The following is a 20,886-nucleotide window of genomic DNA, read 5'->3' as shown; positions in this document are numbered from 1 at the left end:
GAAGTACTATTCGGAATGGGACTGGAGTTTTAAGTAGTCCTGTTAGCCTTTCAGTGAGAGCATGGATGAATCTTAGATTCCGGAAATGCAGGGAGAGTCTTCCTGCGAAACCATCCCGACTCAGATTAACAACTCCACAAGCATTCAGCGTTGACGAGTTTTCCTGCCTGCTTCTCTCAAGTCCATGGCAGAAGCGACGCTACTATCTGTCACACTTGAAGGGCCATGTTCCTGTTCCACGGTGTAGATTCCGGTAAGATCATTTCGTTTTACTTTCATCAGGGATGTCTTGTAGTTACAACAGTTTATCCGAGAGGTTACAACCTTGCGGGAATAACTTAAATACAGGGTCTCAGTGAGGCTCCTTTTGTATCTTGGAATCAAGGGTTAATATCTCCTGAAGGGGTTATGAACAGGTTTTTTTTTAATCATGTTTGTTATGGGATTTTGTCTGCTATTGTGTAGTAATACTTTGGCTCATGGCTTTTTCGGAACATAACAGCCTATTCCAAGTGACGCAGCCTTTACGGTTTGGCATGCTTTTTCATGGACTGCACGGTACAACTTGTGACTGGATGTCATGTTTTGGCTCTCGATTTCCGCATTCCTGACTGTGTGGCGATGGAGAAATTCTGTTTTGCTGGTGTCTGGTTCATAGGAGGTGGTGAGTGCCCTAGCCATTGGGGGTGTAAGGTGCCGTTTACATTTTTTTTATTGGTCCATTTTTTATCAATATCCCAGTTATGGAGGATTCTGATTTTTTGGAGACGGATGTCTCTGATTCTACTTCTTGTGAAGAATATGAATTGGCCCAAGTGATACATGTCCATCAGTTATGTTCCGAATGCTGTTTTATTTTAGAGTGCTCTGTTCCTCAGGATCGGGAACCAGGGGCCCGCTGAGCCATCCACCTCCAGGGATTCTGCTTCCCGCGAGGTGAGTTCCCTACAACCAACTCTTACTACGCACGCAGGTAACCCAAACACAGCTTATCCTTCTCTGGAGGGTGGCTTGTTTCCTTTGGAGGTTACGACATGATTTCGCATGACCATATATTTGGCGCTGGCGCATTTACATCTCCCAGGAGTGTGTTTAAGATATTCTCTGTGTTTTCCGTTAACCAGGGCTCATCAGGCGTGGGATCGCCTGGTCAAGTTCAGCCCTCTTGGGGAGTGACTGTCTCTGAGGCTTCAGGGGGTCAACCTTCGGGGCCAGGGTCTTCGTTTGTCCTGGTGGAGGTAACTTTTGCCTTTCGTTATAGACTGGCACGCCTTTGTGTTCTACTGAGGCACGTTTTTGGCTTTATTGAAGGCTCCCACTCTTAATGGGGTTGTGGATCCTCAGTCTTCCGATGCGAATGGCATGCTTGATTAGACATAAGGGGATGAAGTAATCTTCTTATAGTCTTGTTTCTTGAGTATCTTTCCAGTTCTGAGCTTGGAAGACTCGGATTCCTGTTAGGCTGGTCCCTGCTGGAGTGTCTGTTTTCTTCCTGGGCGATAACCAACAGATTGCTTTATATTTTATTTTTATCCGGTTAGGATGGATTTTATTTGTTTTAAAGTTCATGTTTGTTACAATATTTCCTTTGGGAATTTTCTTCTCTGGAATCAATACTCGTAATTTTGTGATTGCACTGTTACTTCTATGAAAATGTGTTCATGAGGACGTGTTTTAGTCCTCTGTCTATTATTTATCTCTCCCTCTAAGGGGGTGACTTTGTGTAGCCTTGTCAGTATTGGGCCCTTGGTTTCAGGCTGGTCCTGACTGGGTACAAATCCTTCTGTTTTTACGACCTATTTCAGACACGTGGCGCCTACTATACCTGGCTGGTCTGGTTAGGATGCCGAGTGGTTGCCACTATTATTTGTTTTTATTTTACAAATTTCAGCCAGCATTCCGAGAGGATTTGATGATCCGTGGTTTGTTTAGATGCATGGAGGGTTGTTTTCGGTCCTCATTAGCCTTTCAATCTAGTTGGCCGGGACTCAGTTGAGATCCACTACATCATAATCTGTTGGTTCCAACTCAGGATCTAGAGTGTTCCCTTCCCGTTGTGGGTTAGGAGTTGAAGGATTTAGGTCCTTCGTGCAGCCAGTTCCTGGCGGTCTTGCCTTTCAAGGTTCTTGGGATTGTCCTTTTTAGGACTTATTTCTTCTTGTGGTCTCTTCCTTAGAGTCAAAACGGTTTGGACTTTGTCCGTTTTTTTTCTTGGCAGTAGTTGAGGGCCATGCGGTGCTTTTCTGAGTTCGTCATTCCTTATTAGGGACGATAGACTGTTGTCTCCTCCTTTCCTAGCTTCGCTTAGGGGATATTCCACCAGGATTCGGGATGCTCTGCATTCTTCTTCCTTGGTGGTCCTCCGGAAGGATAATCTGAGACGATTATGGAGACTAGTGTTTTTCTACTCTTTCTTCAGGTGATTTCTGCTCTCATAATTATTTCCCTTAGTCTTGGACTGCGCGTGTGTGGTCCTTGGTGCCTTTGGGCTCTAGAGTAGTTTGCATGACTACAACCTAGCACCTTGTTGGTGGGGGGATGGTCTCCTTTTAGGGGCGTTCTTTTCCCTTTGGGCTGGGAATTTATGAGTGAGTCATGTGCCCATTTCTCCAGGTTAGCCCAGATATCATCCCCTATGAGATCTGAATCTTCAGACGGGGTATCTTGTGCTCCCGGGAGGTGTTGTTCGTTTTAAGACGACTCTGGGTCCCAGTTCTTGGGTTCTTATATAGGATCCTTATGGACTTATGATCCTGTGGACTGGTTCAGGACGACCCAGGTTTTCTATGGGGGCTTATTGTCCTTAGGATTGAGTGTGCTCCCTTTTATGGGAGTTTTTCTCTGTTGTATACAACAGTAGTGATCTGGATGGATCTTCATTCGGTCTCGACTGATTAGCGTACGGCTTCTCATGTCCTTGTGGTCATGGGTGCTGTTTCTTATCTGTGTCCTCCCCTTTGGGGGGTAGATTGCCTCCTTCAGCAGAAGGGTCTCCTCTCTGTTGAGGATCGTGGTCCTGCATTGGGTGCAGGAGGAGCGGGGCCTGGTCGGGTTCCACTGCCTGTGGCATAGTGGATACTCCTTCTGCCTGGGATTTGAGAGACTAGGGTTTATTCCTGCCTCATCCCCATTAATGCTCGAGTTACCATGGCAGGTTGTGTGTTCAGGCCTCGCTCAAAGCTCTTGTTAAAGCACTTGTTCTCGGAGCAAGTACTTTTTATTTAGGAGAGGCAACAGTCTGCTGCTCTGTGGCTTGTTCGACCAGCTGTTGGAGAGTAGACTCTGTGTCGCGACTGTCAAGGAGAGTTGTGCCAGATCTTCTGGGATCTCTTTGGCATTTCTCTATGCCAAGTCCTAGGGGGCTCTTTTGGAAGTGCCTTTTGTTTGTAGGAGCGAATGGGTTAGCGCCAGAGCTCTTTGGGGTGAATAATTTTCCCTATTCCATTCCCTGGGGGGCTTGGAGTGGTTTTTTTTGTTTGTTTCCCCTGTCTGTCAGACATGCCTTTCACTTCGGCTGGTCCGGTGTTTAAAGCAGGATATGAGATCTGTTGCTCTGACAATTTCATCCTCGGATCATCGAGGTTGGATGAGCCATCCTTGAGGGGCTCTGCTTCTTTTCCACGTTTACGATTTTGTTGGAAGGATTGGCGGCATCTGCTGGTTTGCTGGATGCCTACTTGCCTGCATATATTTAAATTTCTAGATTTATCTTCAGATGACAGCAGTGTGCAGTGTTCTGACTCTTCAGGTGTTGCCATCAAGGTTTATCTTTTTTCTTTTTAATATTTGAATATTCTGAGCTGGCTTTAATGGTTTCAGGGGTCTTGTCTTCAGTTACATTTTGGGGTGTGGATGAGGGAAGATTCTCTTCTCTTTTAAAGCTCTGCGCTTGATCCCGTGGATTTTGAGCAAACAGGCTTGGGCGTTATCTCCCTTGTTCTACGAGACCGGTTGGGTCTCGGTTGGTTTGGCCCTCTGGGTTTCTTCTCACCCGGCATTCTTTGGGGCTCGTCAGGGCCCTATTTATGGGTTTTTCTGTGCCCTATTTAGGGTTCTATATAATCCTTTATGGATGTTTTCTCCGTGTTTTTCTCCTTTTCGGTGAATTAGACTGTTTGATCCCTTTCTTTAGTAAGGGGTTTGTTGTTGCAAGACTGTCTGCCGGTAGACGGTGTCTCTTGGAGGCTGTTGGCTCAGTCGAGTCTAGTTCCTGCGATCTCTAGCAAGACTTATGGTCTATCTGTGGATCTGTGTCCTTGGGCTTTTTCCTTTTTCAAATTTTTCTCGGCTTCGGAAGAAGCTGCGGTTTCTGGTGTAAGGGATTTAGGCCTGGTACCCTCAGAATGGGCCGCCTTTTGTACCCTCCCGTTTTTATCATTCAGTGTCCTCTATAGCTGGGTATTGTTTTCCCAAAAGTAATGAATGCAGCTGTGGACTCTTTCCATTTATGAAGAAAAACATAAATTATGTTTACCTGATAATTTCCTTTTCTTAAGACGGAAAGAGTCCACAGCTCCCCGCACGTAATTTTTCTGGGGGGCATCGGTTATTTTTGTTCTTCTGGCACCTTTTCACCCTATGCTTCTTCTACTGTTCCTTGTTCCTCGGCAGAATGACTGGGGGATGGGGGAAGTGGGAGGCGTATTTAAGCCTTTAGCTGGGGTGTCTTTGCCTCCTCCTGGTGGCCAGGTTCTGAATTTCCCAAAAGTAATGAATGCAGCTGTGGACTCTTTCTGTCTGAAGAAAAGAAAATAATTAGGTAAGCATAATTTATGTTTTTATTACAGGTTATACCCCAGGTGCTGTGAGTACATCACTTCCTGAAGGCCAAATGGATTCTCTTCTGTCTATCATATCCAGCCAGAGAGAGCGTTTCCGCGCACGTAATCAGGAGCTTGAGGCGGTAGGTTGTCAGAGAAAAATTATTCCTGCATAATTACATTGTACATAGAGTCACAGTCAATGAAGAGAGCAGATAGTATCTGGTGCTGTTATTTAAGTTTTGGGTGTCATTTTTATTCTTCTAGGAAAACAGAATGATGCATCATACAATGAGAGCCCTTCAGAATGAGCTGGATAACCTAAGAGCGGATAACATTAAGCTATATGAAAAGATTAAGTTCCTGCAGAGCTATCCTGGCAGAGTAAGTACTAAGTTTTCTACAATTACGTAGTTTAGATATGAAATGTGACACAGTATTGCTAAGTGTTCTACACAAACGAAAATGTCCACAGCACATATAGTATAAAAGATGTCTTTATTGCAGTGGAGGCTCCTCCCTTTGTGCACTTCCGCACGTGAACCCCCAAGCAAGAAGAGAAAAAAAACTTTTGCTGAATAAAATATAATTTTTCAAATAGCCCTCTATTGGAAAAATTATATTTTATTTTTAACCCCAAAAATTTAAATTCAGACTTAAAAAAAAAAAAAAAAATTGTACGGTATATGTAATTTTTTTTTTTTTTTATCCGGACCGCACGTGCGGTAGAAAGCCCTATGTCTGTAACAGTGATCTATTGTATTCACTGCAGGCGTCCCTCTCAGCTCAAATCCATTTCCTATAGAGGCTTCATCGCACAGGCTGAACTGTGTGAGTGGGACTTCAGCCAGTGCTCTGCCTCTGTCTGATACGCTTCACCAGTGCACCACGCCCCATACGTCATAGCCACAGCCCATGAGGCTCCTCCCCCTCAACGGCACAAAAATCTCATTGTGGAGATAGCTTTTGAGCGGAGAGGAGCTATACTGAAAGCTCAGCAGAGAGGCTTGAAGATGCATATCCCTCTGTGCCTGCCTCAAGGTAGCAGTCGGTTACCTTAGCTAGCCCCACCCGCTACACAGGCATCGCATCGCTGCAAGTGTCCCTTCTTTTGTAGCTAAGATGGTCCTGGCTTGTTCTATATCCCTCTGTAGTCCCATAAGGTATTTGGACTGTTACCATAATGCAGGCAGTAGCTGCCATTCTTAGAGCCAACACCAGCGGACTTTCTAGGTAATAATGATGCCTCATTTCCAATGTTCCCTCAAAGCCCTCTCTGTGTATTGCAAGCAGCGCAACTCAGAACTTCTGTAACAGGAGGGATGTGGAATGTGATTTTTTTTTAATTATATTTCAACAGTGCTGGACTTTTCACATCCCTCCGGTGTAGCACAGCTTGATCTTTTTTCTGTGCTACACTGAGGGGGAATGACCAAAGCTGACTGAGTTGTGTGCGTAAATCACACAGCTCTGTCAGAGAGTAAGACCGGGAGAAATTAAACATGGAGAGCAGCAGGCAATAAACTTCCAGTGAAAATATTAAAGTGCTGCCCTCCTCCTGCATACACTAGAAGCAGCCTAGTAGGTGAGTGCTGGAGATCTTCCTCACATGCCATTAAAAATGACCCGTAAGTTTCAATTTGTGACAGCTTAAAGTTAGAGATTTATTAAACACCCATGCAGGGTCATGAAAACAGTGCACACACTACTTATTCTAGCAATACCAGCTTTTAGTTTTCTATTCTCTAATCCAGCATTCTTTAAAAAAAAAAGAAGAAAAAAAAGATGCAGAGCATTATTTAACCCCTTGGCTATCATAGAGAATTTCAGTACATCCGAATACATTGCAATGCAGCCCCTTTTGACAGCCAGGGGGTTAAATTATGCTCACAATATGGTCTAGGCATGTAAGGGAGGAGGTTAAGCAGGAGACTGAAGCTTCTCTGTGTCACAAGCTGACATTTCTTATATAAACTTTGAGCAATAATATCTGTAGTAGTCTGTGTAATGAAATTGCTGCTTTTAAATTAGGGTCTAGTTAATCAGTATTGTTTAGCTGTGATGTATTTTTACCACATTCCTACCTGATTACTAAAGGTTGTTTCCCTATCAAATTTGAGTGACTTAATTTTCTTTATAGTGATGATGAGACTTAAAAAGGTATTTCTTCATGTCATGTGGTACCCTGCTAGCCAGCTTCATATGCTGCAGTAAAAATGTATATATGCATATAACTAGGGTAATGGATCTCAGCTGTATGTATATGTATGGACCCTGGAACAGGCTGCAGGCATGGGTGGTGGGCAGAGGGTGCCTGGGTGGCCTATTTTTCTCCTGGGCATGTGTGTATCCCTCTGTAGCCACATTACTTTTTCCATACCATCCAATATACAAAAAACAGTGATTGTATGGTGTTATGAATGTTAAATCATTGGATAATTAAACAAATACATTATGTTTGTCATACGGATAGTGATGTTGCAAATGAATCTGTGCAATAAACATAAAGATTTGAACAAATAAAAATGAAGCATCACTTTGCACTGTGGATGGTTAACCCACTAAATGCCCCTCAGTGCCTACTGCATCCCCTTCTTCCTGTGATTTACTCCCCCATCCCAGACCTCAGACTATAAAGATGAGCACACACACACTGGAAATATGTATGACAAGTTCCCTTTAATTTTGTTTTAAATAAAAGTGGGACTAGTGTGTGTATATATATATATATATATATGTGTGTGTTTGTGTGTATATATATGTATATATATATATATAGCCATCGGAGGGGCGGGGCTTTATTTAAAGGGGTGTGGCTAGGGGTGGGGCCAAGTGCACCTCTATCTTCATAATTCACCAGCCGCCACTGCTTTATTGACAAAAAAACAGTGACGTTTCGTGACCAGTGTCACTTAATCATGCTATACATATCATACACTGGGCTGCCTCTTTTAAACTGTTTAGTTTGGCGCCATTTATTTGTGACCTCAGGCACCATCTTGTGACATATAGTGGTTATTACATCTTTCAAAAATATATTTTTCTATGTACCAACTTTTAACATACTTAGAACAATGTGACACATTTGCTATGCATTTGTTTCTTTGTATTAGTTAAACACCACACCATATATTGACTTTTCCAGAAGCTGTTCCAGTATTTACAGGTTTGTTATTCACTGCCAAGGGTATGTGCAGCTGGAAACAAGACAGATTTATGAAATATGGATCTGGTTGACAAATCTCCTGCTGGAGGAAAAATGTTTGTATACACTGAGGTGGATGCTGTGCACATCACTAGCGTAACTAGGGGGTCCAGGGATTTCCTTAGAGCTAACCCAGTTAATGAGCTCACTAAGCAATATGAGAAACTGAGACACAAAAATACATCTTGGGACTTACATGCCACTACTTTGGCGGAATACTACCGTGTGAAACGGATCCCAAGGGGATTGAGGATGAGAATTTGCCCTACTCTGTTAAAAAACAATAAGGAGTATTTTGAAAAATTTGAGGCAATTGTTAATAAATGCTCATTTGATTTGATTGTACACACGGTAGAATCGCTAACAAAAGAAATAGCCAAACAGGATGCGGAGCTAGCCACAACGAAGGAGGAGCTGTCGAAATTGATGACTGGAGAAGATTTGGATAAACTAATCCTACAAACAGATGAAAAAATCAGCCGCCTACAAAAGGAGTTACAAGAAAGGAAACGTATAAAGTTCATACGAGATAAACAGGATTATTCACAAGGATGGTTGTATAGATGGCGACAGAGTTCCCATGGTAATTGAGGTAAACAACCCAAAGGCAAACGGGGAACCAATCAACATTGCAAGAGAGATACACGTGACCCGGAAGGAGAGACGACGACAGACGCTATGTCAAGCTCCACGAGTCTGAGCGGAGAGGAAATAAACGAAGAGCAGGAAGAAAACACAAAAGGAAAGAAGATGCCGGTCAGAAAATCCAACCAGAGGGGTCGATGGAACCACAAGAACCGACAGTAGTAAACATCTCAAGTACAGCATTAGATGATGTGAGATAACGCTACTTAACAGGGGATTATCTTTTTGCCCTAGTATAAGAACAGATTTTTTTGAGATCAATAAGGATTTGAATAGACTCTACCGCAATATTAAATTGAAAGTACAATTTGCAGGTGATGTGAGCAGTAGAAATGCCTCATAGAAAGACTAATGAATGGACTTTAAAGAACATAGGCTTAAAGAAAAAAAGCAATTATACCCCTGTTATAAGTAATGATAGCATTAACACATTTATTCAATTGGTAAATATGGATGTAAGTAAAGTACAGCAAGAAGCAGCCAGAGGAGGTTCAGTATTTACGAGTCATATCAGTAAAATAGAGAATAGAGCTTTACAAACTTTCAAAGGCAAATTAAATCAAATTATATTGTAGGGGGCTGACAAGGGGGGAGCCTCAGTTATAATGGATAGGAAGTATTATATAGAGGAAATTAGACAGCAACTTAATGATGCAGGGACCTATAAAGCATTGGCACAAAATCCAGTTCATAAAATACAAAAGGAGTTGTTGGCCTGCCTGGAGAGAGCAGCAAAAATTGGTGTCATTGACACAAAATTGAAAGAGTATTTATACAACAAGGAATCTAGGACACCGTTTTTTTACACGGTCCGAAAGATACATAAAAATCCTGCTGCTCCTCCAGGCAGGCCGATTATATCCAGTGTAGACTCAGCCTTCTCAAATGTGTCGATTTTTATAGACAAATTATTACAAGTGGAGGTGATGAAATGTAGTTAAAGACACAGGAGATTTCCTCAAAAAAGTGAAAGAGATGTATCTACCAAGTGATCGTTTTTTATTATACACATTAGATGTTAAGAACCTGTATACGTGCATTAAGCATGAAACGGGCATAGGCATCATAAAGAAGGTATTGAGTGTGGATAGAGGTTTTTCAGAACAACAATGTGCATTTATTGAAGATCTTTTAAGGCTTATTCTATATTAGAACTATTTTATGTTCCAAGACGACTGGTTTATCCAGATAAAAGGGACTGCAATGTGGTCCAACGTAGCCCCATCATATGCCAATTTATTAATGAATATGGTTGAAGAGAAAATCATCTATGAGAATTCATTGTTTAAGACATTTGGTGGTGCCTGGTGGCGCTTCATAGATGATATTTTTGGCGTATGGTGGGGCAGCGTGGACTCCCTCATCAGATTTGTTGCTGATCTAAATTTGTCAGTCAAAGATTTGGAGTTTACACTAAACTACAGTGAAGAGAGCATTATGTTTCTAGATACCAGGGTATATAAGAAAGACAATAAGCTAGAATTTGATCTATACATGAAGCAAAGAGATAGAAATACACTTCTACAATTTGATAGCTTTCATCCACGTCACCAAGTGGAGTCACTCCCAAAGAGTCAATTAATCAGGGAATGAATAGTTACAGAACCTGAGATTTACCATCAGAGATTCAGAGAAATGCAAATGAAATTTTTAAACAGAGGGTACCCTAAAATGGTTATAGACAAATACAGCAAGGGTTTGGAAGAAACAAACCCCAGGGTCAAAAATAAAAATAGGATGATTTTCTCCTCACAGTACAGCTTACATGGTAATCAAATAGCTAAAATAATAAATAAACATTGGCCTATACTCCAGAAGTGTAACAATCAAGTGGAGGAGTTCAAGGAAAAAACCATTATAGTGTATAAGAGGGTTAAGAACTTGAGGGACAACATTGTAAGGTCACATATAGGCCCTGCTAAAGAGAAACAATACAGCTATCTTAGTAAAAAGAACCTAGGCTGTTACGCATGCTTGGGATGTATGAGCTGTAATTCGATAATTAGAGGAAAGGAATTTGTACATCCTAGAAGTGGTAATAGCCATTAGTTATAACTATTAGGAATTTCTTTACATGCGATACGACCTATGCTGTGTATTTAATCAAGTGTCCCTGTTCCCTCATCTATATTGGAGAGACAGTGAGAAAAGTAAAAGACAGAATGAGTCAGCACCACTCCAATATTAGATGTGGGGACAGGGAGGCCCCAGTGTCCCATCATTTTTTAGAAAAAGGCCACAGTGTAAGCCAACTTAGGTGGCAGGTAATAAATCACGTAGGCCCACAACGAAAGGGAGGAGACTATGAGAAATTATTAAAACAAAAAGAGATGTATTGGATTAATAGATTGGGGTCAATGGCCCCCAATGGTATGAATAGGGACTTTGAATGGTCGGTTTTTTGCTGAAATGACTGTCAGATTAATATGAGAAATCTTTTCCAGTAAAAGTGAGGTTAGTACTATAGGTAGTGTTGTTTCTTTTAAGGTAATTAAATGTGTCAATATATGGTGTGGTGTTTAACTAATACAAAGAAACAAATGCATAGCAAATGTGTCACTTTGTTCTAAATATGTTAAATAAAAGTTGGTACATAGAAAAATATATTTTTGAAAGATGTAATAACCACTATAGGTCACAAGATGGCGCCTGAGGTCACAAATGAATGGCGCCAAACTAAACAGTTTAAAAGAGACAGCCCAGTGTATGATATGTATAGCATGATTAAGTGACACTGGTCACGAAATGTCACTGTTTTTATTGTCAATAAAGACATCTTTTATACTATATGTGCTGTGGACATTTTCGTTCGTGGATATCTTTGGTGGAACAGGCAGTTTCCACGGTCCTACGAGCACACAGACTTTTCCAGAAGCTGTTCCAGTATTTACAGCTAAGTGTTCTACAACTATGTAGTTTAGATACGAAATGTGAGACAGTATTGCTAAGTGTTCTACAACTATGTAGTTTAGATATGAAATGTAACACAGTATTGCTAAGTGTTCTACAACTATGTAGTTTAGATATGAAATGTGAGACAGTATTGCTAAGTGTTCTACAACTTCTTAGTTTAGATATGAAATGTAACACAGTATTGCAGAAGAACTATAAATGGCAAATACAGTGTATTTTATTTAGAGTTTGACAATGTAATTAATATATCTAGAAAACACTAGAAGTTATACTATTATTTATAATAAAAATACTTCATATAAGGTGATCTGCAGCAGCTGGGAACTCTTGGCAGGGCAATCTACCCATTTACTTCTTATAAATGTTATCTTTGCATATTATAGCTATGTTTATAGCGCTGCGGAATCTGTTAGTGCTCTACAAATAATTGATAATGATGATAATAAGAATTATAATAATAAAAAGCCTGTAAATCATTTTGCCAAACAATTTGAATGGCCCATTACTTTTTACCCCGTTTCTCAGGGAAATTACAATTATCTTGTAAGCTTAATATATACAGTTGTCCCTTCTAAAGAAGTTAACAATCTCACACTGCTGCATCTGGCTGTATTGGGGAAGTCATTGTTCTATAACATAAAAATATGATAAAGGGCAGTTAATTGCAAAAGAGTTGTCAAATGCCATTCCATTGGATTGTGCAGCACCCTATTCGGAGTCTTTTTTTGTAAATCAAACTAAAGATAGTGTTGTAAAAGGTAGGTCAAACTTAGATTGGGTAAACCTTCTCTTGCATAACCCCACAATACTAAAGACTATAGATATGTAAATGGTATCATTTCATCCTATAAGTGCTAGCTTGATGAACTCCAAGATTTGATGGGTCATTGAAGCGAAGACATTTCTACCCTGTGTGTGTGAGAACAATAAATAAGACTTGCAGAAATAAAGGTTAAGTAAGTTTAATTCTCATTTTCAACAAGCAGGAATGCATGTTACATACTTATGTTTGTTTTCAATAGTGCAGTATTCTTTATAGAAAAGCTATGTAAACAAGATACAGCAGAAGAAATCAACCTCCCAGTGGAGGTGAGTGAGAGAGCCTAGACCACTTGAAAGGGTGTTCCTGCAGCAAATTTGAATACAGTGAGCTTGCCCAAGTACATTGTCCCTGTTAAGGTGACTGTGTAACATTAAAAGCTGTAAAATACCTATATAAGATAAATAATGTATTTGCATTAGAAAAAAAACCTAGGTTGATGAAATGAAACATATTAGATGGCAATGTCATGCCTAAGAAAATTAATTTTATATTTGGCTTAAATTTACATATAGAAATAGTATATTTTCCAAAATCAGATTTTGACTTAAAAGTTAATGTAAATTTGTTTGTATTTTTTCCATGTTTTACCATGTATTTTTAAATGGTTGTGCATGTCAATAAAGCCTACATGTAGTCATGGTTTGTTTCTACATATGTTCATACACATTTAAAATTTATTAAAACATCGATTGGAGGGTAGATATGACATCACAAACTTAATTAAATTAACAGTATACCTCACAAACCACTACTAAATTACTATTACAAAATAAACCATATATATATATATATATAGATATAAAAATCATGCACTATATTTTAGAAAGAATCACATTCATGGATGATACTTCACAATAATCTTTTAGTATTATATTACACTATGCAGCCAATAACTATGTACAAATTTCGAACATAAGTTTGATCAAATCTACAGATTGCTTGACAGCTACTAGGTTATCCTAAATTTGATACATAACTGCAAGTATTATTATTCCCAATATTTCATTAGGTAGTATTCAGATTTCAAACATAATGGTACCCTTGTATGTAATTTGAATATCCAAAACATCTCACTCTTGTTGTTGTTCCCTCCCCCCCCCCGATCAATAGCCATCCATCTGAAGGTGGCCTCCCTTTTGTCACAAGGGGAGTGGAAGAGGTACCAATACTAATGGTGGAAAAGTGTTCCCCAATTCGAGATCTAACATCATGGGTTATTAGGCCTACATATTGAACTTTGCACTCAACACGTCACTACATAAATTACATATTTGGAAGTGCAGTACAAATATCTATTTATAGGATAAGTAGCATTAGTGATCATTGAGGAAAATGTAGTGGAAACCTCTACATACTCACATGGTCTACATCTACTATGGCCACACCTATATATGCATTTCCATGTTAGCCAATAGCTTTGACCCTCAGAGACCGATTTCAAAACAGAGGGTAACAAAATATTAAAATATCAGAAGAGTTGAGGATTATCCAGTACAGTGAAATTACCCCTTTGCAAAACCAAGGCTATTTAGTAATAAAAATCTATACATTTTATTTTGTATATTAAAAGTTCAAGTACATACATTCACAGTCACATACCGCTGTATCCCAGCCAGCCTGCCAACTGACGCATTTTCCTTGCTGCATTCTCAAAGATAGCTGTCTGCAAGCAAACACAGATCGCATTTAAATCCCCCTAAGTTGCGCGCCATTCGCTCGAAAATACCGGAAGTGACGTATTCGTCTCACTTGCCAGTCACATTCCAGTGTTTTCTCGCTATTCAATTGGCTAAACAATCATGTTATGTTCGAATTCATATCGCTTATGTGATTTTGACAGATGTCACCTCAGCTGTATATTAGACATCTATTCCCTATTTAGAAATGTGCCAATAGTGCAGTCACTTTTACATAATGTTTTGGCCATTCCAGCCTACATTGTGTTACTCATAAGCTCCTAATAGACATTGTTGCAACTACGTATGTTAATTTTACTTGTAGTGTTTACAATGTATGTGTATCACTCACATTTCGAGAATGGCAATGTTTCCAAGGGGAGATCCAATAGTACACTTCCATTGCTCATGTAAAATTACAATTAATTCACAATAATAAAATACATGTATTTACTTCACTGAAAACGCAATCTTATATTATATTCATAATTTTTGCAGACAGTCTATATACCTAGTGTGTTCAGTTTTTCTTTTGTTAGGGAGAATATATCTCAATATTGTGTATTTGTATTTATCAATTTCCTACATACAGGTCAATATCCCATCTAACATTTATCCCTCTAGGTTCTTTTGTCCCTAGAGTAAAGATTCAATATGCCTCTCTATGTAGCAATATTGCAAACCTATTGCCTCTTCTCCTGTTGTCTACAGCATAGTCAATGCATTGAACTTGAAAAGTTTCAGGTCTCGCTGTTGTTATTTTATGCTGTGCAAAATGTTTGGCAACGGGTACCAACCAAAATATATGTTGGCATAAGAGGGAGGGAATGTTGCCCCCATAACTGTACCACACTTCTGCATATAGCAAACTCAACCTCAATGATATATTCTTGGAAAGCATGAGTATAGCTGGAAAATTCAGCCAAAAAGTATGTGATAGCCTAAATACCTCTATCATGAGAAACTGTGGAAAATAAGGCTAAAACATTGTTACCATCTATACTCATTTTTTTAAGACCAGGCACTGAAGAATGTTTAATTATTTTGTATCATAAAGGTAACTAGGTAGGGCTAACGCAAATGGTCGTAAAATAGCGTACGACCATTGTGACAAATACTCCAAGATAGACCCAATTCCACTGACTATAGGTCTTCCTCTCACTTCTTGTAGACTTGGGTAAATGATGGCAAATGAGGGGTAACAGGAAAGTCTACAAACAAAATATTCCACTGTTTCTCTGTCCAAGAAACCCTTCTTTATATCATTGTCTAAAAGGTGTTTTAATTCCCTTTGATACTTTTTGGTATGGTTATTTTTCAATCTTGCATACTTTGTTTCGTCACTTAGTTGTCAGAGTGCCTCATTAATATAATCTTCTCTATTTAAAACAACCACAGAACCACCCTTATCGGCTACCTTAAAGGGACAGTCTACTCAAGAATTTTTATTGTTTAAGATAGATAATCCCTTTATTACTAATTCCCCATTTTTTGCAGCCCCCTTATTAAAATTCTTTTGACAGACTTGCATTTTAGCCAATCAATGCTCATGGGGGTGAGCGCTGTTTAGCTGTGAAAAACTGTCAAAATGCATTAAGAAAAAGACAGCCTTCAAGGATTTAGAAATTAGCATATGCACCTACCTAGGTTTAGCTTTCAACAAAAAATAACAAGAGAATAAAGCAAATTTGATGATAAAAGTAAATTGGAAAGTTGTTTAAAAGGGCATGCCCTATCTGAATCATGAAAGTTTTTCATAATTGACAAGCAGTTTTACAGAGTTGTTCCTGGGGGTGTATATGCTAATGATACTATCGTGATCTAAAGAAGAAAATGTTTGCATTTTTAGAATATTTGTTTTATCCTTCAGTAGTACAGTGGATATTATAATGCAATGAGTTATTTTTCTAGTAAGGAGTGCTTATTTCCTTTCCTTAAATGACTAGCACATCAATACATTATACTAATATCAGGCACTGGTCTTTAAAAAAAAAAAGAAGAAAAAAAATTGTGGCAGTGGTGGTGACCTTTTATTATTTATTTTTCATGCTTTTCCTTTTTTTTACTTCTGAAATTTGTGTCCCTACAGGAGATGCTGGAGTGCCTACTGCATATTTAAGTATGCTGCCGCCTGGCCCCACAGAGATCACTTATATCAGTGCAGGGCATGAGGCCAATTGACCAAACAAATAAGAAATAATAAACACGCTAAACTGGGTTTTTAAGGGTTGTATCCACAGCTTGTAATAAGTATGTGTTACTAATAATCGGCTAGATTACGAGTTTTGCGGTATGAGTGAAAAAGCAGCGTTAAGGCTCTTTTTCACTACCGCTGGTATTACGAGTCTTGCAGGTTTAGGGGTACTGCACGCTTTTTTGGCCGTAACGCAAATTAACTTACGCAATTTGTGCAAAGTTCTTTTTCAATGGGACTTTCATAGCGCCGGTATTATGAGTCTGCCTGGGAGGCCAAAAAGTAAGCGGTACACCCTATACCGCCAAGATCAATACCGTAAACTGAAAGTCAGTAGTTATGAGTTTTACGCTACAAAGCTGTAACATAAAACTCATAACTAAAGTGCTAAAAAGTACACTAACACCCATAAACTACCTATTAACCCCTAAACCGAGGCCCTCCTGCATTGCAAACACTAAAATAGAATTATTAACCCCTAATCTACCGCTCCGGACATCGTCGCTACTATAATAAACATATTAACCCCTAAACCGCTGATCCTAACTAAAAAAACCTAAGCTCCCCATTGCCCTGAAAAGGGCATTTGGATGGGCATTGCCCTTAAAAGGGCATTTAGTTCTTTTTCAAGTGCCCAAATCCTAAGCTAAAAATAAAACCCACCCAATAAACCCTTAAAAAAACCTAACACTAACCCCCGAAGATCAACTTAAAGTTTTGGAGACCGGACATCCATCTTCAACGAAGCCGGGAGAAGTCTTCATCCAAGCGGCAAGAAGTCCTCAACGAAGCCGGGAGAAGTCTTCATCCAAGCTGGCAGAAGTGGTCCTCCAGACGGGCAGAAGTCTTCATCCAGACAGCATCTTCCATCTTCATCCATCCGGTGCAGAGCGGGTCCATCTTCAAGACATCTGGTGCGAAGCATCCTCTTCAATCGAAGTCTTCTTCCAGGATGAAGGTTCCTTCAAGGTTCCGATTGGCTGATAGAATTCTATCAGCCAATCGGAATTAAAGGTGAAAAAATCCTATTGGCTGATGCAATCAGCCAGAAGGATTGAGCTTCATTCCTATTGGCTGATCCAATCAGCCAATAGGATTGAGCTAGCATTCTATTGGCTGATTGGAACAGCCAATAGAATGCAAGCTCAATCCTATTGGCTGATTGCATCAGCCAATAGGATTTTTTCACCTTTAATTCTGATTGGCTGATAGAATTCTATCAGCCAATCAGAATTCAAGGGACGCCATCTTGGATGATGTCACTTAAAGGAACCTTCATTCGTCGGGTAGTCGTCGGAAGAAGAGGATGCTCTGCGTTGGATGTCTTGAAGATGGACCCGCTCTGCACCGGATGGATGAAGATAGAAGATGCCGTCTGGATGAAGACTTCTGCCCGTCTGGGGGATCACTTCTGCCGGCTTGGATAAAGACTTCTCCCAGCTTCGTTGAGGAGTTCTTGCCGCTTGAATGAAGACCTCTCCCGGCTTCGTTGAGGATGGATGTCTGGTCTTCAAAACTGTAAGTGAATCTTCGGGGGTTAGTGTAAGGTTTTTTTAAGGGTTTATTGGGTGGGTTTTATTTTTAGATTAGGGTTTGGGCACTTGAAAAATAGCTAAATGCCCTTTTAAGGGCAATGCCCATCCAAATGCCCTTTTCAGGGCAATGGGGAGATTAGGTTTTTTTAGTTAGGATTTTATTTAGGGGTTGGTTGTGTGGGTGGTGGGTTTTACTGTTGGGGGGGTGTTTGTATTTTTTTACATGTAAAAGAGCTGATTTCTTTGGGGCAATGCCCTGCAAAAGGCCCTTTTTAAGGGCTATTGGTAGTTTAGTTTAGGCTAGGGTTTTTTTATTTTGGGGGGGCTTTTTTATTTTGATAGGGCTATTAGATTAGGTGTAATTAGTTTAAATATCTGATAATTTCTTTTTTTATTTTGTGTAATTTACTGTTTTATTTTTTTTGTAATTTAGGTAATTGATTTAATTGTAGTGTAATGGTTTTATTTTAAAGGTAAATTTGTATTTATTTTATCTAGGTAGTTAGTAAATAGTTAATAACTATTTAGTAACTATTCTACCTAGTTAAAATAAATACAAACTTTTCTGTAAAATAAAAATAAACCCTAAACTAGATACAATGTAACTATTAGTTATATTGTAGCTAGCTTAGGGTTTATTTTACAGGTATTTAGTTTTAAATAGGAATTATTTAGGTAATGATAGTAATTTTTATTTAGATTTATTTTAATTATTTTTAAGTTAGGGGGTGTTAGGGTTAGACTTAGGTTTAGCGGTTAATAAATTTAGTATAGTTGCGGCGACGTTGGGGGCGGCAGGTTAGGGGTTAATAAATGTAAGTAGGTGGCGGTGATGTTAGGGGCGGCAGATTAGGGGTTAATAATATTTAACTAGTGTTTGCAAGGCGGGAGTGCGGAGGTTTAGGGGTTAATATGTTTATTATAGTGCCGGCAATGTCCGGAGAGCGGCAGATTAGGGGTTACTAAGTATAAAGTAGGTGTCGGCGATGTTGGGGGCGACAGATTAGGGGTTAATACGTGTAAGATTAGGGGTGTTTAGACTCAGGGTTTATGTTAGGGTATTAGGTGTAAACATAAATTTAGTTTCCCCATAGGAATCAATTGGGCTGCGTTACTGAGCTTTACGCTGCTTTTTTTTCAGCTGGCTCTCCCCATTGATGTCTATGGGGAAATCGTGCACAAGCATGTAAAACCAGCTCACAGCAGCTTTCAGCAGCGCTGGTATTGGAGTGCGGTATGGAGCTCAATTTTGCTCTATGCTCACTTCTTGCCTGTTAACGCCGGTTTTTTATAAACCTGTAATACCAGCCCTGTAGGGAAGTGAGCGGTGGTATTAACTTGCAAGTAAGCACCGCACCGCTCATAATGCAAAACTCGTAATCTAGCGAATGTGACCACTGTTAATAATGGAGTTATTTTATGCAGAGTATTTGCACTGTGCACCCCTTAACTACATTAAATGTATATTCTAATGTTCCTTTGACTTTTTTTAATGGAAAAACAATGATTACGTTTAATGTTGCTCTTTCTTACGCATTATAGAAATATTTTGAACTTAATGTTCCTTTAACCAACTATGAAGAAAATACCACTTGTATATACTTATTGTATATTTTCACTTTATTTATAATCATTTTGTTTCAATGCTTATTATCTTTTCACAATTTGTTACAGGGTGGAAAAAGTGATGACACAGAGCTTCGCTACTCATCCCAGTATGAGGAACGCCTTGATCCATTTGCTTCATTTAGCAAGAAGGTATGATTATAACTAAATAACAGAATTTTAATATAATAATGAATTAATTGCACTTAAGCATTTTAGCTGATAAAAAGTGACTAACCATTTAGGTATAGCAAGAATCTGCTTGTACTAACTTAGCACCATTAAATGCACTAAAAACTTGTGCACATTCTATTTTACTGTGTGCTCACGCATTCAACATACATAGGACACAATGAACAGGCCTTCCTAACTGAGAAAATGCCTATCTGATTAATTTATAACATGAATGCTTACATTATTGCCTTTGCCTACATAAACAAAAAAAAGTGAATTAACACATTTGTTTTGGTATTTTAACATTTGCAGAATTTTTTTCTTGCTGATTTCCATTTAATATGCTAAAGGAAGTTTAAAGAAAAATACCTAGTACGATATGCATATTTTGTGCTGTGACATATAGTTAGCTGTGTGATGTCCCTAAATATTCTGACTAAATTGAATGATTTTGAGTAAGCTAGAAAATTGATACAAGCAGGCTCAGTATAAATGCAATTTTACAATTTCCTGAAAAATATATTATATTAATTTGGTTGGTTTTCACTGCAAACCTTGAACAGGTTATGTAAATCTGTTCAGTAATTTTGACACATTGTTAGGCACTTACTAAACGTTCATGTCATGCTTAAAGAGGCTGAAAAAGTATCTCCTAATTTATAGAGTTCACGACCACCACATAGCTAAACATGAACTATCTTTATGTTTCATGACCACCACATAGCTAGAGCTGAACTATCTTTATGTTTCATGACCACCACATAGCTAAACATGAACTATCTTTATGTTTCATGACCACCACATAGCTAGAGCTGAACTATCTTTATGTTTCATGACCACCACATAGCTAAACATGAACTATCTTTATGTTTCATGACCACCACATAGCTAAAGGTGAACTATCTTTATGTTTCATGACCACCACATAGTTAAAGGTGAACTATCTTTATGTTTCATGACCACCACATAGTTAAACATGAACTATCTTTATGTTTCATGACCACCACATAGCTAAAGGTGAACTATCTTTATGTTTCATGACCACCACATAGTTAAAGGTGAACTATCTTTATGTTTCATGACCACCACATAGTTAAAGGTGAACTATCTTTATGTTTCATGACCACCACATAGTTAAAGGTGAACTATCTTTATGTTTCATGACCACCACATAGTTAAAGGTGAACTATCTTTATGTTTCATGACCACCACATAGCTAAACATGAACTATCTTTATGTTTCATGACCACCACATAGCTAAAGGTGAACTATCTTTATGTTTCATGACCACCACATAGCAAAAGGTGAACTATCTTTATGTTTCATGACCACCACATAGCAAAAGGTGAACTATCT

At 39.0% G+C, this 20,886-nt stretch overlaps 1 protein-coding gene across 1 annotated transcript in view; it reads left to right on the top strand.

Moving 5' to 3' along the window:
* The window catches only part of CUX1 (cut like homeobox 1), a 657,906-nt gene that overhangs the window by 585,923 nt on the left and 51,097 nt on the right, over positions 1-20,886 (top strand). Inside the window, exons 17-19 of the mRNA XM_053706261.1 lie at positions 4,788-4,903; positions 5,028-5,144; positions 19,426-19,509. Coding sequence (XP_053562236.1) covers positions 4,788-4,903; positions 5,028-5,144; positions 19,426-19,509 — 317 coding nt within the window. The remainder of the gene's footprint in view (positions 1-4,787; positions 4,904-5,027; positions 5,145-19,425; positions 19,510-20,886) is intronic.

This window comes from Bombina bombina, chromosome 3 (genome assembly GCF_027579735.1).
Source record: "Bombina bombina isolate aBomBom1 chromosome 3, aBomBom1.pri, whole genome shotgun sequence".
In the NCBI taxonomy this organism is placed as follows: domain Eukaryota; kingdom Metazoa; phylum Chordata; class Amphibia; order Anura; family Bombinatoridae; genus Bombina; species Bombina bombina.
Note: the sequence above shows the minus strand (reverse complement) of the source record. Positions and strands in the feature narration are given on the sequence as shown.